Source organism: Lutra lutra, chromosome 3, assembly GCF_902655055.1.
Source record: "Lutra lutra chromosome 3, mLutLut1.2, whole genome shotgun sequence".
In the NCBI taxonomy this organism is placed as follows: domain Eukaryota; kingdom Metazoa; phylum Chordata; class Mammalia; order Carnivora; family Mustelidae; genus Lutra; species Lutra lutra.
In genome coordinates, this window is record NC_062280.1 from 189,646,852 (window position 1) to 189,669,627 (window position 22,776).

The 22,776-nt window shown below is 37.9% G+C and overlaps 2 protein-coding genes across 2 annotated transcripts in view; both read left to right on the top strand.

Moving 5' to 3' along the window:
* TM9SF2 (transmembrane 9 superfamily member 2) overlaps nt 1-22,094 on the top strand; it is a 61,204-nt gene extending 39,110 nt beyond the window's left edge. The window contains exons 11-17 of the mRNA XM_047720315.1: nt 2,644-2,763; nt 6,059-6,116; nt 10,353-10,512; nt 12,399-12,550; nt 13,608-13,719; nt 18,392-18,563; nt 21,403-22,094. Coding sequence (XP_047576271.1) covers nt 2,644-2,763; nt 6,059-6,116; nt 10,353-10,512; nt 12,399-12,550; nt 13,608-13,719; nt 18,392-18,563; nt 21,403-21,470 — 842 coding nt within the window. The 3' untranslated portion in view covers nt 21,471-22,094. The remainder of the gene's footprint in view (nt 1-2,643; nt 2,764-6,058; nt 6,117-10,352; nt 10,513-12,398; nt 12,551-13,607; nt 13,720-18,391; nt 18,564-21,402) is intronic.
* On the top strand, nt 16,550-17,082 carry LOC125094785 (60S ribosomal protein L32-like). The gene has a single exon (XM_047720316.1). It carries the CDS (start codon nt 16,606-16,608, stop codon nt 17,011-17,013), a length of 408 nt encoding a protein of 135 aa, XP_047576272.1. The 5' UTR covers nt 16,550-16,605; the 3' UTR covers nt 17,014-17,082.
* Nucleotides 22,095-22,776: the final 682 nt, after the last annotated feature.

Genomic DNA, 22,776 nt, shown 5'->3' on the forward strand with positions numbered 1-22,776 from the left:
TCCTTTTGGCTTTTAAAGCACTTTTAAGAGTGCTTTGGCTGTACGTTACTGGGAGGCAGGGTTGGCTGTGCCAGTAAACGGACTTCATATCACCCTTATGACTGACTGCATAGAGACTAAGCCTTTATCATGGAGTTGGAGCTGAAGATGATGAGGTACCTAAAGGCCATCTGGGTCTGAGTCTGGGTGGCTTGGAACCAGGGTCATGCAGGTTGACTGCCACCCCACCAGGAGCAGTATGATTAGGATTCCAAGGTGTTTTTGGCTTCCACTGAGGGAAAAAAAAAAAAGGAGAAGAGGGAATGGGACAGGAAGCTTTTTGTAGACCTTCCTCATCATGGAAGGATTTAGGAAGCAAGACCTTTCTTTCACTAGCAGTGTTCAAGAGAGAGCTTCCTACACACACACACACACACATCTCTCCTCTTTGTGCCTCCTGAAAATCTTTAGAAATGCTGTTACTTAAATTTTTGTCAATTAAGACAACTTTTTTTAATAGCCCCACCTCCCCCCTTAGAGTTATTGATCAGCCACAGGGGTGGTACTTAGGCTGCTGTATGGGAATACAGTATTTCTGCAGTTTTCCTAATTGTAAGAGAAAAAAAGGTTTATGAATACAGTTTTCTGAATTTTGCTTTGATTTTCCTTATGTTTCCTTACTGGTGCCTTCTGATGAACAGTAATGAATGAATTATTGCTGGAAGAATTCAGAAATCCCTGACCTTTTAATAATTTTTTAATGAACATTTGTTCTTATGCTTGATTGCATATTAAATATGTAATACTAAAGTCATTTTACGTTAGTAAAATTTTCCACATTTTTATGATGGAACTATATAAACTTTTTATAAAGAGGATTCTCACTTTTTCAAATGTTGGGCACCTGAATAAGTTTGAGAACCACTGAGTTGCACCTCTAGGCTTAATTTGAAGACTAATCTGACAATTAACTGAAACATGTATCTTTATCTGCTTAGGTAGGAAGATACAGCTGTGATGAGTAGGCCTAGAATTCTTAAGTATATTATACAGAACCGGGTAGGCTGGAGAAGGCATCATGACAGAGGTTTGGACACAGCAGGAGGATGGCATGAAGGCATTAGATCCCCAGAGACCCGGGTAGAGCTGGAGCAGAGTGGATGCTTCAGGATGAAATTCTGCTTGAAGATTTTGTTGGGAGTTGCCTTCTGTCATCATCTGGTTCTTGTTGGGGTCTGCTAGAAAGGGAATTCATGAGGAAGGAAGGTTTCAGAGAGCCTAGGGACTATCATTTTCTCTAAATGCACAAGTATGAACTTTCTCCTTCAGTACAGTCCAGTTCTCAGTTCTGGGGAGAATAAAGGGATACACTTTGGTTGAAATTCTGATAGGTCTTCTAAAGTTACCCTGGTTGGTTTCCTACTTCTGAGGTTCTCTCTCGCCCCTCAGTTGGTGCCGATCACGTGTGGGTGGGTATATGTTTGATTGCGTACACCTCGGAAACACTGGGAACTTCCTTGGTCCTGGGATTAGAACACCACTTAGATTTCTTTCTGAGCAAAGTCATAAATTCTGAATCCTGGCTTAAAGCCAGGAATCACTACAAATAATAAGATAGCTTTTTATTCTTATTAGGTGGGTTATATAAGGAAGAACAAATAAAACCAACCAACTAAAGAAAGGTAGAAACCAGAATTTCCCCAGATCATTGACCAAGTCCTTTATTAACTTGTGTTCAGAAAGCTAATGGTACTATGAAATCTTTGTTCTCTTGTTTTATTCATTGATTAGATTCTGTCTTTTGTGTCTAAATGTTATAAGGTATTTTTCACCCCAGAGGACCCAGTATTATTATTATTTTAGATTTTATTTATTTGAGAGAGTGAGCTCAAGCAGAGGGAGAGGGAGAAGCAGACTCCCTCTCCCATATTCGGGGAGCCATATTCGGGGCTTGATCCTGGGACTCCAGGATCATGACCTGAGCCAAAGGCAGACACTTAACCGACTGAGCTACCCAGGCACTGACACTCCCAGTATTATTTTAAAGGGAACAAATCGGGACTATTTCATGGTGAGACTGTCTTTATTCATATCAATTTTTAAAAGCTGTATTTGACAGGGCACTTGGGTAGCTTAGTTGGTTAGGCATCCAACTCTTGGTTTCAACTCAGGTCATGATCTCAGGGTCATGGGATCGAGCCCCAGATCAACTCTGCTCAGCACGGGGTCTACTTGAGACTCTCCCCCACACCCAACTTCTCTCCCCTCATCTCCTTCTGGCCCTCCCTAACTCATGCTCTCTCCCCCACCCCTTCTCTCTCTCTTTAAAAAAATAAATCTTAAAAAAAAAAAAAAAAAGCAAGCTATACTTGAATTGGAAGAGCTGAAAGCACTCATGAGTATCCAGTCAGCCTTCCCTGATAATAGGAAAGTTGGAGTCTTATGGACCTTAACAAGAAATATCCAAAGTAGAGTTTGCTTTCTTTATTAACCCTGTTAATGAAGTACCTTAAAATATTGCTACAATTTAGTGTGGCCATATGGTAAGACAGTGTATTCATGAAATTGTATTTGGTTTCTTGTTTAAAAAATAAAAGGGGTCTTCTATCACTTCAGAAAGGAAACAGTAATAACATTTATAATTTAAAATCACTTATTTTTTAGTTTTTGCTTGCCTGGGATTTTTGTCACCTGCCAACAGAGGAGCACTGATGACTTGTGCTGTGGTCCTATGGGTGCTGCTGGGCACTCCTGCAGGCTATGTCGCTGCCAGATTTTATAAGTGTAAGTAAGAGCCACCCTGACTGTCAGGTCAGGATTCTTATCTGCGTCATCACTGCACCTGAGCCTAGGTGTCCAGTAGGTGATTTTCTTAAAATAATATGTATTATAGGTACATATCTTTATGTAAAAGAAGCTTGTGATATGGATGACCGTCCCTAGATTTTATTTGTTAAAAAATGTTTATACAATGAGGTAAGCAAATTTAGGTGCTGCTTATCCATCATCCCTTCTGTTTGTTTACTTTTAAGTTTTGACATAAGAGGTTTGAACAACTTAGATTTGCTACATACATAGAAATGTATATAGACTAATAAAGGAAGATAATATACTTAGGAGTATCACTGGTTTATTAGCTAAAATAAGTAATGTATATAGTAATACCTTTCTTAAGAGAGGTCATGCTAAAGAACCCTGACATAATTTAATTTGCTTTTATAATTAGTTGCAACCTCTTGTATTCTTGCTTTCTAAAAGGAAAATAAAGTTCAATGGAAAAAAGCATCAGGACCACAGGGTAAGGATGGGATATGACTAGATGACTTGGAAAGCAGTTTTGCCAGGGTCAGTGAATGCCAGCATTTGCCATAGAAACCTGAAGTCTGTTGAGATGATCTCATAGGTAATCTGTAATTTAAAGTGACAGGGAGGAGGTAAAAAACTCATGCTCTGAAAACTATAAGACATTGATGAAAGAAATTGAAGACACAAACAAATGGAAAGATATATACCATACTCATGGATTAGAAGAATTAATATCATTAAAATGTCCATACGACCCAAAGCAGTCTACTGATTCAGTGCAGTCCTTATCAAAATACTAACAGTATTTTTCACAGAACTAGAACAAAGAAACCTAAAGTATATGGAGTCAAAAAAGACCCTGAATAGCCAAAGCAATCTGGAGAACGAGCAAAACTGGAAGTATCACAATCCAGGATTTCAGATAACGCTACAAAACTGTAGTAATTAAAACAATGTGATACTGTCACAAAAGTAGACCTAGATCAGTGGAACAGAATAGAAAGCCCAGAAACTCACATTTATATGGTTAGTTAATCTATAACAAAGGAGGCAAGCATATTCAATGGGGAAAAGATAGTGTCTTTAAAATGGTGCTGGGAAAACAGGACCACTTTCTTAAATCATATGCAAATATAAATTTAAAATGGATTAAAGGCCTAAATGTGAGATCTGAAACTATAAACCCCTAGGAGAGAGAAAACTTGTGTAATCTTTTACATCAGCTTTAGTGGCATATTTATGTATATGTTTCCTCAGGCAAGGCACACAAAAGCAAAAATAAACGATTGGAACTACAGCAAAATAAATAGTATTGTCCCTTTGCAGAGTAAATGACAAATATTTTATATGATTTTATATGATTATATGTGGAATCTAAAAAGCAGGGGAGAAAAGTAGACTCTTAAATACAGAGAACAAACTGGTGATTGCTAGGGAGGAGGTGGGTGGGATTTGGGCAAAATAGATGAATTAAGATGTATAGTCTGAGTTGTAAAATAAGTCATGGAGGTGAAAAGTACAGCATAGGAAATGTAGCTGGTAATACTGTTGTATGGGGATGGTGACTATATAATGGTGAACACTGAGTAATGTGTAGATTTGTGGAATCAGTATGTTGTACACCTGAAACTAATGAAACACTGTGTTAATTATACTTCAATAATAAATTTGGGGGGGGAGAAAGTACTCACAAAAAAAAAAAAAAAAAGAAATAAAAGATGGAAGATGAGACAGAGCTAAGGTTGACGTGAATAAGGTTTGAAATAGAACACGGTTGGGTTACATAAACATCCTTAAAGTGATGTTGGCTAGACCCAACCCCAAACAGAAGTATTAGTTAGACTTTGCCAGATACAATGCTCTCCTGAAAACATGAAGTCCTATACGTATGTGTGTCTGTGTTTTACTCTTGGTGGATTTGTCAGTGGTTTTTTTTTTTTCTTTCTTTCTTTTCATTTGTTACTAAAGGACAGAGAATTGGAGGTGTCATGTGTGTTTTAACGCATATGAAATAAAATTGGACCCCTGCCTCCCGTGCAGCACTCTCTCTCAACTCTGCTGGCTTTTTTTCAGTTCCTCAGTCAGACTGTGTACCTTCACATCTGACTGAGGACCTCACCCCATGCTCTTCCCTGTGCTGGAAGTTCTAGCTCGTTCTCCTCCTCAGCCCAGACGCATCCCTCTTTAACTCCTCTCCATCTTTCAGATCTCCCAGCTACACCTGAATCAGGCAGAACATTCCAAGAGGTGCTGTCATGTGGCCCCAGTCACAAAATACTTCATTTTATAGACTCATTTCTTATGTTTCAGTAAATATTACTTGACTTTTTATTGGAATTGTGTTAAACCCAGAATTAATACTTTCACAATAGTTTATCGGTAATGCTGTGAATTCAAATCATATACATATAATTTGTCATTTTGTTGTAGGGCAAGTGGTACTTAAACTTGCTTATAAACTATTAAAACTTTTTTTAAAAAATGAAAGCTGTTGTCATATCTCAGCCAGTTTCATCTCTAACTTTTATTTTTTTTTCATCTTGAACTTTTAAACTGGAAGCAGAGGAGTACTTTCATTTTTTTTTACTCTATATACTTTTAAAAAAATTTTTAAATGGGGAAAAGAAATTAGGAACAAAGATTAAAAAGTGCATAAGCAAATTCTGTGAAGTGGCCAAAACCCTTCCACTCTTCTTAGTCACTTGATCTGACACACTGATCTCGCACGCCTGCCTATACTCCCTACCAGAAGCTGCAGTGCAAGAGGATTCCTAAAGATGTAGACCTGCTGTAGAAGTGTAAATGCGCTGCGCTTTAGGACTGAGGGTTCCTAGTTTTAATGCATTTCTTTTGTTTGTTTAAGAGAGGGTTCCTGGTTTTATAACCAATTCTGAAACTGGCTGCAAGGTAAATGAGAATCCCCAGTATGTCCTTTCTCTACCTAGTCCCATGGATTGAAACTGGTCTAGAGCTTAAAGGTTTGTCTTATTTTGAAATTAAAAAAAAAAAAATTAAAAGAGAACTGGTCTTGATGACCTTCCTTTGAATGTTAGATTTATGATGCTGAAGCAGACATGTTGAGAGCAGGGCTTAGCCAGGGCAGTGCTGTGACGTGCATCTCTGATCAGATCACCTGAGGAGGGGTTAGTGTGTCATCTGCTAGTGGGATTTTCTAGGAGTGGGTGCCCAGTGCTGTCTGAAAATTTGTTTAATGCTAGACATTTATGGCCATTTGGTTTGCTTTGAAGATAAGTCTGTGTGTTTTCTTCTACAGCCTTTGGAGGTGAGAAGTGGAAAACAAATGTTTTATTGACATCATTTCTTTGTCCTGGGTAAGTAATATTAACTTTTCAATGCTAACTTTCTTACATAGTCATAAAATTTAGTTCCCAAATTTTTGATCTCTTAAGCCTTAAATCTTCTGTCTCTAAACCACGTACCCTAGAAAATGAATTTAATTTTTTAAAAAGGGATAAAAAGTGAATATTTGATAAACACTTGCACATTGACTAGTACATTGCCATATCTGGAAAAAGTATCTCTCTTTCTCTCTTTAAAGGTTTTATTTATTGGTCAGAGAGAGAGCTCACAAGCAGGGGGAAAAGTGGGCTCCCTGCTGAGCAAGGAGGCTGATGTGGGACTTGGTCCCAGGACCCTAAGATCATGATCTGAGCTGAAGGCAGACACTTAACTGACTGAAGCACCCAGGCGTCCCTGGAAAAAGTATCTTTGGATATGAGAAATTGTTACATTCCTCTTTTCTTTCTTTCTTTCTTCCTTTCTTTCTTTCTTTCTTTCTTTAAAAGTTTTTATTTATTTATTTATTTATTTGACAGAGAGATCACGAGTAGGCAGAGAGGCAGGCAAAGAGAGAGGAGGAAGCGGGCTCCCTGCTGAGCAGAGAGCCCAGTGCGGGACTGGATCCCAGAACCCTGAGGTCATGACCTGAGCTGAAGGCAGAGGCCTAACCCAATGAGCCACCCAGGCACCCCTCTTACATTCCTTTTCTTAAAAGTCTGTTTCGTAGCCCATGTAAGTTGGTCTGGCACGTTGTGTAAGGCTGCATTGAAAGCTTTTGATCTGATCACAAAAAGAGGTTTTCACCTAAACATAATTTAGGCAAGTGAACATTTTCAAATTTCTATCAAAAGTATTGCCACCTTTAAGCCACCTAAGTGTCCATCGATAGATGAATGGGGTAAAGAAGATGTGGTGTGTATATAAACATATATACACACATGTACACACAATGGACTATTACTCAGCTATTAAAAAAAAAAAAAAAAGAACGGGATCTCGACATTTGTGACAACATGGATGGGCCTAGAGGGTAGTATGCTAAGTGAAATAAGTCAGACAGAGAAAGTCAGATACCATAAGATTTCACTTCTATGTGGAACCTGAAAATAAACAAGCAAAACAGAAGTAGACTCATAAATACAGAGGACAAATTGGTGATCGCTGGAACTGAGAGGGAAGGAGGATGGGCAAAATAGGTGAAGAGGATTAAGAGGTACAAACATCCACTTGTAAAATAAATAAGCAACAGAGGTGAAAAGTACAGCATAAGGAACATAATAATGTTGTGCTAACATTATGTGATAACAGCTGGTGACTTTTGTATTTATCGTGGTGAGCACTGAGCAATGGATAGACATTGTCAAATCACTGTTGTACACCTGAAATTAATATAGCATGTCAACTATAATTCAAGGATAAAAAAATGTTGGAAGGTATTACCACTTTATTTAGAATGTATTCCATTAAGTAGAGTAATATGTAGGAAGCATTTAAAAAAACCAACAATCACATAAAAAAACAAGCAATAACTGTGACCCTTTGGAGGATAGCTTTTGATATCGAGTGATTGATGTCTGGTCCTAGAAATAGAACCTACTATCTTCCCAACTCTCGATTTCTGGTGGGCAGGAACCGACCTCTGAGCAATCAGCAGCAACAAAGAAAGCCAAAGGTTAAATTTAGAAACCTGGACTTCCGTTTGCAGGCCAGAAATGAAAGAGTGACAACAGTTGCATTGCTTTACATGTTTGGGATAAAGATTCTCTCGGTAATTACCTCCAGTGAAGAATGGCACTTCTCAGCCATTCATGTTGTATTCAGATTTTTAGATGCTTTTCTCAAACTGTATCCTTTGTCAACTAAAGAAGTGTCTCTTTCTAGCACAAGTCAGCTGTGATTTCCTTCAGAATCTTGCCTTTCAGACATTCCTCTTAATCTCTGGCATCTTCTATTTCTCCCCTTCCCTGTGTTCTGTTTGTGTGTTTCATCTCCTCTCCTACAAATATACTAAGGCCTCCCAAATCCTAAAAAGAGCTTTTTCTTATAAGCATCTTTCCCTCTACTATCTTATTTCTTTTATGTTCCTACCAAACTGCCTTGAAAAAATATTCTGCATCCTTTTTTCTCATAAAGCCATGTCATCTGTCTGTCTTTCCCATTACCTTAATGAAAACTTTTCTCAAGGGTTACCAACAACATTCCTATTTTTAAATCTAGAAATCATTTTCTCTCTTAACTCTCTGTCTCTGCATTATCTAGTATTGGAATACTTTCTCCTTGAAACACCCATCATTTTTGGCTTTATAGAAGTTATCCTAAGCCAGTTCATTTATATCTCTCATCAGCCCTTCCTGGATTTATCTTCTTCATCCCACCCTTAGAAGTGGGTGTTCATCAGAAGGATGGTGAGGTAGTGAGAGAGGGAGAGAGAGGAAAAGCACACATGAGTGCACTAAGAGCCCAAGGGGGCAGGGAGAATTGGTGTTCGCCTAGGAAAAGACATACCATTTAATGGGGTGCCTGGGTGGCTCAGTCGGCTCAGGTCATGATCTCAGCATCCTGGGATCAAGTCCTACATCATTCTCCCTGCTCAGTGGGGAGTCTGCTTCTCCCTCTGCCACTCCCCTGCTGCTCCTGCTCTCCCTCTCCCTCGCACTCTCTCTCTAAAGTAAATATTTAATTTTTAAAAGTACCACTTTTTATGTAATTTTATGTAAACACCTGCATATAATTATTACAGTAGATACAACAAAATGGCATTTGAAATTAGTAAACATTGTTTTCATATTTGAAAAGAGAAAGAAATGCTTCCTTATATTAATAAAAATCTCAGTTTATTTGTGATGTAATTTATATACAGAGAACATTAACAAATTTCAGCCAAAAAACAGAGAATTAATAAATTCTCTGGTTGACAGTGTGGCTAGGTTTGGCAGTATGGCTAGATGTCAGCTGATATTCCAAGATCCTGAACACTACCAATAGCAAATTAAATGTTTTATTGGTAATTGTAGTTGTTTGGGAAGAGGACTCTACTCACAGGAGTATTTGTCACAGAAAACCTTCACAGTAAGGCGCCTGGGTGGCTCAGTGGGTTAAAGCTGCTGCCTTTGGCTCGGGTCGTGATCCCCGGGTCCTGGGATCGAGCCCCACATTGGGCTCTCTGCTCAGCGGGGAGCCTGCTTCCTCCTCTCTCTCTGCCTGCCTCTCTGCCTACTTCTGATCTCTGTCTGTCAAATAAATAAAATATTTTAAAAAAAACCTTCACAGTATCTGAAATAACTTGTCAAAACATGACCATCCAGGTGACAGGCTTATAAAACTAATTAACTAGTATGAGATACAAATTCACTATGTTACTTGATGAGAAGACCAAGTGTAGGAGGGGTTTGGTAATGTGCTGTGGCTGCTAGCACAGAAAACATAGAAATAGACCAGATATTCATGGAAGCATGCTGGATGTGGCATCACAAACCAGAGGAAGTATTAGATGATGCTGATAAAATTGTCTCTATGAAGGGAGAAACTCTCTTACCAATCACACACAAGATCAGTTCAGGTACAATCTAAATTATGATTAGAAGAAAATATAGAGGGTATCATCATGACCCTAGGCTAGGAAGGACTGTGTTAAAGTACACAAAGATAAAGGGAAAAGTTGATGACTAATCACATTAAAAACTCTGTGTGGGGAGTGTAGTAACAATTACGATATGTTACAGACATGTTTTTTAAAAGGTACTCACAGAAGAAAGACTGAAGGGAAATTGAGTACACATGTTCACCCGTTTGGGTTCATAGAAAAGCTATAAACTGGGAGAACAAGATATGTAACAAGGAATTACTAGTAGCTTGACTATATAATAACTCACATCTATAACTTTGGAAAAGATGTACAACCCAAATGAAAAATGAGCAGTAGATGTAACTGGCAAGTCACAGAAATAATACCTATAAAGCCAATTAGCACGAGCGGCAGTTGTCAACAGGAAATGCAAATGAAAACAATAAATTGACAATCCAAAGCATGATGAAATATGTAAAGAGGTAACTTTCATAAACTGCCAGTGGGAGTTTAAGTCAGGCAGAAAAATCTGGAAAGCAATTTGTCAATTTCTAGTGAAGTTTTAAATTCATATACCCCATTACTGAGCAATTTCATTTTCTTTGTGTATAACACAGAAATTATAATATTAATTACATATGATTGGGACTGTATCATTTGCTTCTGACTCAGGTTTTACCCAAAAGCCTATTGTGTCTTTCAGGATTGTGTTTGCTGACTTCTTTATAATGAATCTGATTCTCTGGGGAGAAGGATCTTCAGCGGCTATTCCTTTTGGAACACTGGTTGCCATTTTGGCTCTTTGGTTCTGCATATCTGTGCCTCTAACGTTTATCGGTGCATACTTCGGTTTTAAGAAGAATGTAAGTTTATAGGTTTTAATTTATTCAAACAAATTTCAGCTATGGAAATTAGCATGTCCCACCTTAAAAGACAGAAAAGTGTCTTAAAAAAAAGGCATCTAAAAGATGGGTACTTATCCTGTGTGGTCTGGATTTTATAGAAAATAGATGACCTCTTAGTTTGATTGCAGTCATTCTTTTTTTTTTTAATTATTATTTTTTTAATTAACATATAATGTATTATTAGCCCCAGGGGTACAGGTCTGTGAATCACCAGGTTCACACACTTCATAGCACTCAACATTGCACATACCTTCCCCAACATCCATAACCCAACCACCCTCTCTCCCTACCCCCCCCTCCCCTGATTGCAGTCATTCTTAAAATAGTATTTTGGGGCTATGGTGGAGAAGTCACAGATGTAAACTTAGATTTCAAATTTTTGTAAGTAAATGAAAACTGTAGATAAATAGGAAATGAAATGCTAATTAAAACTGATGAAAACTTTGACTTTTTAACATTAAAAATAATTGTATTACTTTTTTTTTCTAATCTAAAAAGTATGGCATTTTTTCTTTAGCATTAGGTGTTTCTGTATTACTTAAAATGAAGTAAACCAAGAATATGGGTTAGGAGGAAAGCTGTGGGAAAGTGACTGGAAAGAGACGGTAGCCATCTTTTAAACATGTAGCTTTGCAATAAATTTTATATGGTTTTCCTTACTAGTACTTGATTTTAAGGAAGATTCTCATCAGAGCTCCATCCCACCCTTCCCCCCAGTCTTTCTCCACCTCTACTGCCCTCTTCTGCCCTCAGGCTAACAGGAAAATGAGAATTTATTCGTCACTGTCCTTCTCACTTCACTCTCCTTACTCTTCTCTGAAAACATCTGGTCCACAAGGTTAAAAGGATCATAATGTATTACTCTCATGCACTTCGTGAAGGGGGCCCAGAACAGCCTGGAAGAAACTATCAGGGCTTCATTGTCTCCACTGCACCTACCGTGCCAGCCTTCTCTAAGATTTTTCAATTCTTTGGCATTTTATTTATTACTTTAAATCTCTATAGCATAAATAGTAACTAGCATGATTTAAAATTTTTTTGATTACATGGATAAATAAGTACTTGAAATTCTGAAAATATGCCTGTTAAAAATACACTGAAGGAGGACATGCTGATTCCCTACCTGTACACATGTATATCTAGAAGATAATTTGGTCCACAGAAGTGTGATCTCAGTGAGAATACCAAGTTTTAAGTTTTTCCTGTATCGTCACAAAAACTATGGAAGTATGTTTTTGCAGTTTTTGCAAGAAAATTAATTTCTACCTATGTACTCGTTTTTCCCCCCAGCTATGTTTTAGGTACTTTAGGTTTCACTTATTTTTATACTACCATGTCAGGTGTTACGAAGGGGAGAGTATTTTCAATAGCTTGTGGTCATAAAGCTTCATGTAGCCATTCATTTTTGCCTTTGTGTTCTGAAGTCTTAGTAGAATTCAGCTATTTTGATAAAGATGACATTGCCAAATAGGTACACCTGGACAGTAATTTCAGAACCAGCTGATTCCTTCCAAGTATGTAATTAAAAAGGAAAACCTAACTCTACCTTTGTTTTAACTATTATTTTTACTCTATTATCTCCTTCTATGTATTCGTTTCATCTAAAGCCATTCGTGGATAGATGCTGGAACAGTGGTGGCTTGCTTCAGTGGACAGACTGAATATCGTACTGACGGTGTTTGGGTCACTGCTTCTCAATACACATTTCAGTTTGATGATCTAAGTAGACTTGTATTGGCGATAGTGTCAGATTGGAAGCTGAGAAAAAAAGCAGGCAAATATTGACATAGAGAAGAATTTTTAAAACAGACACATAACTGAATGCTTTCTTCATTTTACTGAAGGCCATTGAACACCCAGTTAGAACCAATCAGATCCCACGTCAGATTCCGGAGCAGTCCTTCTACACCAAGCCTCTGCCGGGCATCATCATGGGAGGGATTCTGCCCTTCGGCTGCATCTTCATACAGCTCTTCTTTATCCTGAACAGTATCTGGTAAGCAGGGGAAGTCTTCTTATTCCCGTTACCATTACATATAGTATTAGCTTTCTTCTTTTGTTTCTCTGGATGACTCTTTGTGTCTTATAAATGTGAACTGTTCTCTAGTAATCAAAAATCTTATGAGCCAAAAGGTTACCTTTTCCATGTGAGAAAAGGAATAATAGTGTTAACACCTATTATTAATTGAGTGCCTATGAATTCTCGAATCGCTATGAGGTAGGTGTTATCCCCATTTTAGAGAGAGAGAGGTGAAGCTTTGGATGTTAAGTGATCTGTTGGTGTCACACAGCTACCATGTAATGGAAAATTGACCTGTCTCTCCAAACCTGTGTTCTTTGGTAGTAATCGGTACTGCTTCAGAGGGAGGCTACTCTGAGCCCATGATGAAGGGGAATCGAGCAAGCCTTGGGAGAAGGGTCAAGGTAGATGACCTTCAGAGGTCTTACTCACCCCAGATTCCTTCATTCTAGGATTTCTTATTTACATGGAGAAACTCGTAGTGCGCATTTGGAGCCAGTCTTTTATTAGGGGTGTGCACTGAGGTATCGCATCATTATTTGATCGCATTGCCACGTTACAGCAGATGCCAGGGTTTGCAGTAGCATAAAGTCAGAACTGAATTTGAGCTTTTTAGCAATTAGAACACCTTTCCTTCCCCATTGTTACAGCATTTTCACAATTCAGCTGTTTCTGTCACACACAGTAAGAAACAGTATGTACCAAGTGGAACCCTTTTTTACTTTGGCTCTGCCTGTCCAGTAATTTTTTATTGAATTTCTCTGACTCACTGGTAGACAATTAGACTAAGCATATTTGAGTAAGAGTTTCAGGTTCTACTTGAGTGAGAAGGCAGAATCTAATGACATTGCCGTCTCCTTTCCTCTCCCTGCCCCACCCCTACTCCATCACTGTCTACACTTATGGGAATCTGTTGTCTTTGACTAGTTGGGACAAAAGGCAAACATTTCCCAGTTCAGGGAACATGAGATTGTGTCATTTATTGTATCAAAGAGAAAATGTTTATAGTTTAATCTTGACGTCTTTGTTACAGGTCACACCAGATGTATTACATGTTTGGCTTCCTGTTTCTGGTGTTTATAATTTTGGTGATTACATGTTCAGAAGCAACTATATTGCTTTGCTATTTCCACCTGTGTGCAGAGGTATGTGTCAGCAGTGTCCACTTTACATTAATTTGTAGACAGTATTTATAATTTTGGCATAAAGCGACTTTGAACTATTAATTGAAATAATTTCTTTAAATATGTGTTTATTAAGGTAGAAATTAACCTGTATTCCTGAATCAGATGTAGCCCTCTTTAGGAATGGATTAAGATAGTATCATAGTTCAGTATATTTATTTAGAGCTACAGTTTACAAATGTTAATTTTCTGAGAATACCACATTATGCTGAATTTTCATTTTTGAGTTTTTAAATGTCTAAATTAAAAATTAATACTCTATGAAGCATAGATATTTCTAGACTGGAAATTTAGTAAACATCTTTGTGGGAAAATTGACTAAAACATTCAGCAGTTACATTATAATGAATTATATCTGTGGCAATGTGATGGCATTCTTATGTAGAATTAATTTTTAAAGGTCTGGGTTGTATTAAATCATTCTTTTATCGTTGTTTTCTATACAGCAGATTAAATCTAACTTTGTTAAACTTGAGATGCTTTTCTTTTAAAGTTAAGGTTAAATTCACTTAACTTAAAATTAACCATTTTAAAAAGTGAACGATTCAGGGTGGGTGCTAGTTACTACATTCATTTACAGTGTTGTGTAACTACCACCTCTTTCTAGTTCCGAAATATTTTCATCACCCTTAAATAAAACCTCATACCTATTAAGCAGTTATTTCCCACCATCCTCCCCATGTAAGACCTGGCAGTCACCAATCTGCTTTCTGTCTACAGATTTATCTATTCTGAGCATTTCATATGAATGGAATCCTACAATATGTGGCCTTTCATGTCTGGCTTCTTTCACTTCAGGAGAATCTTTTCAAGATTCAGTACTTTGTTCCTTTTTATAGCTGAATAATACCCCATTGTATAGATATATCCCAATTTCCTTATCTCCATTCACCTGTTGATGTAAATTACGTTTGTTTCCACCTTTCGGCTATTGTGAATAGTGCTGCTGTGAACATTCATTTACAAATATTTGTTTTGAGTACCAGTTTTCAGTTCTTTGGGGTATGTACATAGGAGCGGAATCGCGGAGTCATATGATAATTCTTTGTTTAACTTTCTGCAGACAGAACCACCACACTGGTTTTCACAGTGGCTCTACTGTTTTGCATTCCTATCAGCAATGCACAAGAGTTCTAATTCTCCACATCCCGTCCTACAGTTGCTGTTCCCCCCCCCTTTTTTTTTTTTTTGAAAAAAAAAGCTCTAGCCATCCTACTAGGTGTGAAGTGGTATCTTACTATGATTGTGATTTTCATTTCCCAGTGGCTAATGATGTTGAGCATCTTTTTTTGTGCTTGTTGACCATCTGTGTATCTTGTTTAGAGAAACGTCTGTTCAGATCTTTTGCCCATTTATAAACTGGGTAGTTCATCTTTTTGTTGAACAAGAAGAGTTCTGTATATATTCCGAATATTAAATACTAGACCTTTATCATAAATGAGAGAATATTTTTGCAAATATTTCTCTCATTCTTTAGGTTGTCTTTTTACTGGATAATGGCCTTAACACAAAAGTTTTTAATTTTGATAAAGTCTGATTTATCTTTTTTTTTCTTTTGTTGTCATATCTAAGAACTAATTGCTAAATCCAGGCAATGAAAATTTACCTCTTTGTTTTTTCCTGAGTGCCTAGTTTTAGCATATATATTTGGGTCATCAATCCATTTTGAATTAATTTTTTTGATTATGGTAATTAGGAATTCCTCATCCCTTTGCATGTGTATATGTAGTGTTTTCAGTACCATTTGTTTTTTTGTTTTGTTTTTTTGAAGATTTTATTTGTTTGACAGAGAGAGAGAGAGCAAGAGCAGGAACACAAGCAGGGGGAATGGGAGAGGGAGAAGCAGGCTTACCACTGAGCAGGGAGCCTGATGTGGGGTTCAATCCCAGGACCATAGGATCATGACCCAAAGGCAGATGCTTAACGACTGAGCCACCCAGGCGTCTCTCCAGTACCATTTGTTAAAGAGACTATTCTTTCTTCACTGAATGGTCTTGTAACCCTGTGGAAAACAAATTGCCCATAGATGTGTGGATTTGTATCTGGATTCACAATTCTATTCCAGTGGTATATATTGCTGTCCTTAGGCTAGTACCACACTGTTTTGATTACCATAGCTTTGTAGTAAATTCTGGAATTGGAAAGGGTAAGTCGTCCAACTCTGTTCCTTTGTGAAGATTATTATGACGATTTAGGACCCTTTGAAATTTCATATGAATTTGGGATCAGTTTTCCTTTTTTGCAAAAAAGGTCATTAGAATTCCAATAAGAATGGCATTGACTCTGAGATTTTTAGGGGGGTATTGCCGTCTTAACAGTATTGACTCTGCCAGTCCATGAACGCGGGATGTCTTTCCATTGATTTCAGTTGTCTTTGTTTATTTATCTTTTTAACCTATGTTTTGTAGTTTTCAGTATATAAGTCTTTCACGTCCTTGGTTGAATTTCTTCCTAGATGTTTTATCTTTTTGGATGCTTTGTAAATGAAATTATTATTGTTACTGTTATTATTTTTAAAGATTTTATTTATTTACTTGACAGAGAGAAAAAAGATCACAAGTAGGCAGAGAGGTAGGCAGAGGGAGAGGGAGAAGCAGGCTTCCCACTGAGCAGGGAGCCTGATGCGGGGCTTGATCCCAGGACCCTGGGATCACAATCCTAGCCGAAGGCAGCTGCCTAACCAACCGAGGCACCCAGGCGCCCCATGACATTATTTTCTAAGTTTCCTTTTCATAGTGCCCATTGTTAGTATATAAAAACACAGCTGAGATCAGCCCTCGCGCGCCACCTCCCGCTCTCTTCTTTGGCGCTGCCTGCAGAGGTGGCAGCCATCTGTTACTGGGCATCATGGCTGCCCTCAGACCTTTGGTGAAACCCAAGATCGTTAAAAAGAGGACCAAGAAGTTCATCCGGCACCAGTCAGACCGATATGTCAAAATTAAGCGCAACTGGCAGAAGCCGAGAGGCATTGACAATAGGGTGCGCAGAAGATTCAAGGGCCAGATCTTGATGCCCAACATTGGTTACGGGAGCAACAAGAAGACAAAGCACATGTTGCCCAGCGGCTTCAGGAAGTTCCTAGTGCACAACGTCAAGGAGCTTGAAGTGCTGCTGATGTGCAACAAATCTTACTGTGCAGAGATTGCTCACAACGTCTCCTCCAAGAACCGCAAAGCTATTGTGGAAAGAGCAGCCCAGCTGGCAATCAGAGTCACCAATCCCAACGCCCGGCTGCGCAGCGAAGAAAATGAATAGACAGCTTGTTGTGCACGTCATATTTGTGTTAATAAAACCATAAAACTACAAAAAAAAAAAAAAAAAAAAAACACAGCTGATTTTCATTTCAGTCTTGGACCCTATAACTTTGCTGAATTTATTTGCTATAGTAGTTTCTGTGTGTGGATTCCTTAAGATTTTCTCATTTGTGCTGGTATACTTTTTAAGTATATTTATTTTTCACATATTCCAAGGGGTAAGGAAAGAGTGAAGTTTTTTTTTTTTTTTTAAGATCTCCTGCAAGGGGCGCCTGGGTGGCTCAGTGGGTTAAACCTCTGCCTTCAGCTCAGGTCATGATCCCAGGGTCCTGGGATCGAGCCCCGCATCAGGCTCTCTGCTCAGTGGGGAGCCTGCTTCCTCCTCTCTCTCTGCCTGCCTCTCTGGCTGCTTGTGATCTCTGTCAAATAAACAAACAAACAAATAAATAGATAAATAAATAGATAGATAAATAGATAGATAAATAAATAGATTTAAAAAAAAATCTGCTAAGGTAACAGCTACTTTATGTCAAAGTAAGAAGAGCTGTTTTAAAAATCTACCTTCTTTAAATTTTGTTAGTAGTAACTGAAGGTAGATTTCAACCAGGCCTTGATAGGATAATCTTCCTAATACAGAGCTGACCAGATTGTAAGATAAGTAATATTAATTTTGAGCTATGTAAGTAAGCTCTTATACATTGCTTTTCTTTGGGAAGAGTACATTTTAAGTACAGTTAAGTACTTTAAGTACATTTAAGTACGTTTAAGATTTCTCAGGGGCCCCTCGGTGGCTCAATAGGTTAAGCGTCTGCCTTTGGCTCAGGTCGTGATCCCAGGGTCCTGGGATCGAGCCTTGCATCCCGCTCAGAGGGAAGCCTGCATCTCCCTCTCCCACTCCCCTGCTTTTGTTCCCTCTCTCGCTTTGTCTCTCTCTGTCAAATAAATAAATAAAATCTTAAAAAAAAAAAAAACTCTGTCTTCAGCTCCGGTCATTATCCCAGAGTGCTGGGATTGAGCCCCTCATCAGGCTCTCTGTTTGGCACGGAACTTGCTTCTCCCTTTCCCACTGCCTGCCTCCCCTTAGTTGTGCTTGCTTGCTCTCTCTCTCTCTGTCCAATAAATAAAATCTTTTAAAAAAAAAAAGATTTTTCAGCACGTTTTTAGCCAGTAGCACCTCCAAAAGTAGGGGATGGGTCTTAGCATCTTTAGTGAGGAGGGAAATGGGCAAAATTCAGTAGGGGAAAAAGATTGGAAATGTTAGCAGAAATTAGATTTGGGGGCTGTTTCCCTTAGCTGTGTTTGCTTTGTAACTCTGCTCAGCTACATAATTGTCTATTAATTGGAAACTAATTCTTATTCTTTTTTTCTTCTCCACCTAGGATTATCACTGGCAGTGGCGTTCGTTCCTTACCAGTGGCTTTACTGCAGTGTATTTCTTAATATATGCAGTGCACTACTTCTTCTCAAAACTGCAGATCACAGGAACAGCAAGTACAATTCTGTACTTTGGCTATACCATGATAATGGTTTTGATCTTCTTTCTTTTTACAGGTAAGAACTAAGATGATTAGTTTTAGTTAATACGTCGGTAGGCATTTTATTTATAAATATTTTCCTTTTATAAAATCCATGAAGGCTTCTGCTACTCAGCACTCCTGTATTTAGCCCTCGGTGCAGCTAAGTGTTGCTTGGTCGGCCCCGCTGTGAGGTGTCTGTCAGTAACACCAAAGCTGAAGGAACCGAACCTAAGGGAAGAAGTTCTTGCTAAGCATAAGGTTGTTTAAATACATTTATGTTTTCACCATTGCTTTTCTAAAATTAGCCCCAGCCTCTTCTCAAACCTTAATAATGATCTTTTGAATATCCAAAAGGTGTATTTTTATGTCCTCTAAAACATAGTGACAGGCACATTGTAGGGATATGAGATATATGAATGAGTACAATAATTTTTTAACATCCCTTACTGATGTCCCATATATAGTCTCTTGACTTAGAAAATCTCCTATTCTTATACTTTTTCTTTGTATTACATTTAGAACAACAGTGAACACATTGGAACTTTAAATGTAAAGCTTACACAAGGATATGTATATCCCCTTCTGTGTTCTTCAGCACTTAGACTTATTATTCTCAGGGTAATTCTGGGAAAAAATTCCGGCTTTTGAAAATACGGTAGGCAGTTCACAATTAAGTAAATACTCTTTTGCAAAACATAGTCTCTGAATATATGTTTAGCAAATCTAAGCATGGTGAGGTTTAAAATAGCACTATACTTGAAGTCAGAGAAAGTGAGTTTGCATTCTGATCCTGCTGACCAGCCAGCCACGTAACCATTAGACATTTACTTGAGTGTCATTTTTGTCATCTGTCTAGAATTCAAATTTTTTGGAATCTAGACTGAGGAAGATACTTGAAAACCAAAACATGTATTTTTTTTTTCATGAATCATCTCATTTACTCTATCTAGGGCAGATCGAATTATCTGTTTTATTATATTTTATTTATTTGAGAGAGAGAGAGCACAAGCAGGGGGAGGGGCAGAAGGAGAGGGAGAAGCAGGCCCCCACTGAGTGGGGAACGTGGATGCAGGCTCAATCCCAGGACCCTGAGATCATGACATGAGCCAAGGGAGACGCTTAACTGACTGAGCTACCCAGGCACCCCCGAATTATCTCTGTTTTAATAAGAAATGGGCTGGCAGAGCTGCTCTGTCCCCTGAGGCCATGCCACCTCTCCTATACAGCGGGATGCATCTTTGTTATTATCCTAATTTCTCACTTTTAACACTTCGTAAAAACTTTCTGAGTTTAGTTTTATTGTAGTTCTTTGGAAACTGATAATTCCCAATAACTATGCTTAGAAAATATTCCCATTTAAGTATTCTGTAAATCTGATATTCCTTGAATTATATTCATATTATACCTTGAATTAATTTTAATAGCAATTTTCCATTTTGTGATGAAGTATTTTTTTTTTCTAGTTTGTCTTATAGGTAACATTTTCTTTTATTTTTTTTTTTAATTTAAATTTTTTATTTATTTTTTTTAATAAACATATTATGTATTTTTATCCCCAGGGGTACAGGTCTGTGAATCTCCAGGTTTACACACTTCACAGCACTCACCATAGCACATACCCTCCCCAATGTCCCTAGCCCCACCCCCCTCTCCCAACCCCCCTCCCCCCAGCAACCCTCAGTTTGTTTTGTGAGATTAAGAGTCACTTATGGTTTGTCTCCCTCCCAATCCCATCTTGTTTCATTTATTCTTCTCCTACCATCTTAACCCCCCACATTGCATCTCCACTTCCTCATATCAGGGAGATCATATGATAGTTGTCTTTCTCCGATTGACTTATTTCACTAAGCATGATACCTCCTAGTTCCATCCACGTCGTCACAAATGGCAAGATTTCATTTCTTTTGATGGCTGCATAGTATTCCGTTGTGTATATATACCACATCTTCTTTATCCTTCATCTGTTGATGGACATCTAGGTTCTTTCCATAGTTTGGCTATTGTAGACATTGCTGCTATAAACATTCTGGTACACGTGCCCCTTCGGATCACTCCGTTTGTATCTTTAGGGTAAATACCCAGTAGTGCAATTGCTGGGTCATAGGGTAGTTCTATTTTCAACATTTTGAGGAACCTCCATGCTGTTTTCCAGAGTGGTTGCACCAGCTTGCATTCCCACCAACAGTGTAGGAGGGTTCCCCTTTCTCCCCATCCTCGCCAGCATCTGTCATTTCCTGACTTGTTAATTTTAGCCATTCTGACTAGTGTGAGGTGATATCTCATTGTGGTTTTGGTTTGTATTTCCCTGACACGGAGTGATATGGAGCACTTTTTCATGTGTCTGTTGGCTGCGATGAAATATTCTTTTTTTTTTTTTTTTTTTTTTTGACAGAGAGAGAGAGATCACAAGTAGGCAGAGAGGCAGGCAGAGAGAGGAGGAAGCAGGCTCACTGCCAAGCAGAGAGCCCGATGCGGGGCTCGATCCCAGGACCCTGAGATCATGACCTGAGCCGAAGGCAGAGGCTTAATCCACTGAGCCACCCAGGCGCCCCAACGATGAAATATTCTTAAATAGGAAAGGAAAATTGGTATCCTATTCATCTTTTAATTTCAGGTTTCTTGCATGTAATAAGGAAAAGAAGGTATGATAGAAAGCTTAGGTAATCTTAAAGTATAAAAAGTCCTATTCTGTAAAAAGTTTGATATGAACTACTTGTATGTTTTTCAAAAAGTTTATGGATCTATGCCTGGTAAGTACTAGTTTATAGTTTTGTGGCTTTTTGTAAGGAACCAGTAATTTTAAGTCTGTGTTTTTGTGTAAATTATGAATTTTCCTCTGGAAAAGTGTTGATTTTTTTTTTTTTCTTTTATAGGAACAATTGGCTTCTTTGCATGCTTTTGGTTTGTTACCAAAATATACAGTGTGGTGAAGGTTGACTGAAGAAGCCAGTGTGTCCAGTTAAAACAGAAATAAATTAAATTCTTCATCAACAAAGACCTGTTTTTGTGACTACCTTGAGTTTTATCAGACTTATTGGCCTAGTAATCCTTCAGAAACAACATAATTCTAAATACACTTCTTCCCATACACCTGTCTCCACAAAATGTGTTTTCAACACTAAAACATTTGTATCGTGATTTGATTAAGTATATATTCAGTTGTTCTCAATGAAGAGCAAATTTAAATATTATGTGCATTTGTAAATACAATAGCTATAAAATTTTCAATATTTCTAATGGCAGAATAGAGGAGGCCATATGAAACAGTACTGATGAAATGCAGGACAGTTCATTGTAAATAGGATTTTCTAGGCTCGGTAGGTGGAAAGAATTATTTTTCTTTGAAGGAAATAACTTTTTATCATGGTAATTTTGAAGGATGATTCATATGATGTGTTTATTGGGGGGATGTGGCTTTTAAAAAAATCTTGTATTGGTTGTAACTGTTCATATCTTCTTTTCTGTGTTGACTTCATTATTCCCATGGTATTGGCCTTTTAAACTATGTGCCTCTGAGTCTTTCAATTTATAAATTTGTTATCTTAATAAATATTGTAAAAACGTCTTCATTGCATCATTACCTATTGTGTATTCACGGAAAGCCTATAAACAGCAATCTGTTTACCAATGTCATTTTAAAATGGTTTATATACTGTTTTATCAAATCTTACTGATTTCTGTTCATGTAACACTTTCTTGGTTGATCTAAAGGAAATTCCAGTCTCTTGGGCTTTGTGACAAATCAGATTTTTCACTCTTAGGCAGTAATAGAAATTTTAGTTGTGCGTATCTAGCCAGATAAATGATGTAAGTCTAGCAGTTAATATGGGCCTCACTACATTTCATTAAGGATTTTATATTTTTGACCTGTTTTTCAAAACAGTATTTTTAATTTATTTTTTAATAAAAATCTCCATCATTTTATTTACTTTATTAATGTTTTAAAGAAAGAGCATGAGCAGGGAGTGGGAGAGAGGCAGAAGGAGAGGGAGAGAGAGAGAGAATTTTAAGCAGGCTTCAGGCTCAGTGGGGATCCTGACAGAAGACTCAGTCTCACAACCCTGAGGTCATGGCCTGAGCTCAAATCAGGAGTCGGACACCCAATGGACTGAATCATCCAGCCACCCCATTTTTAATTGTTTTAAGTCAGTATTTATTTATACATTAACAATAACTAGCAAATCTCCCTCTTTATGATTACATTGTCTTCGCTTGGATTTCGCAGTTTTATTTCTTAAAAGTTAAGA

Coding starts and splice junctions, on each gene's coding strand:
- LOC125094785 (XM_047720316.1), top strand. CDS start 16,606: ATGGCTGCCCTCAGACCTTTGGTGAAACCCAAGATCGTTAAAAAGAGG.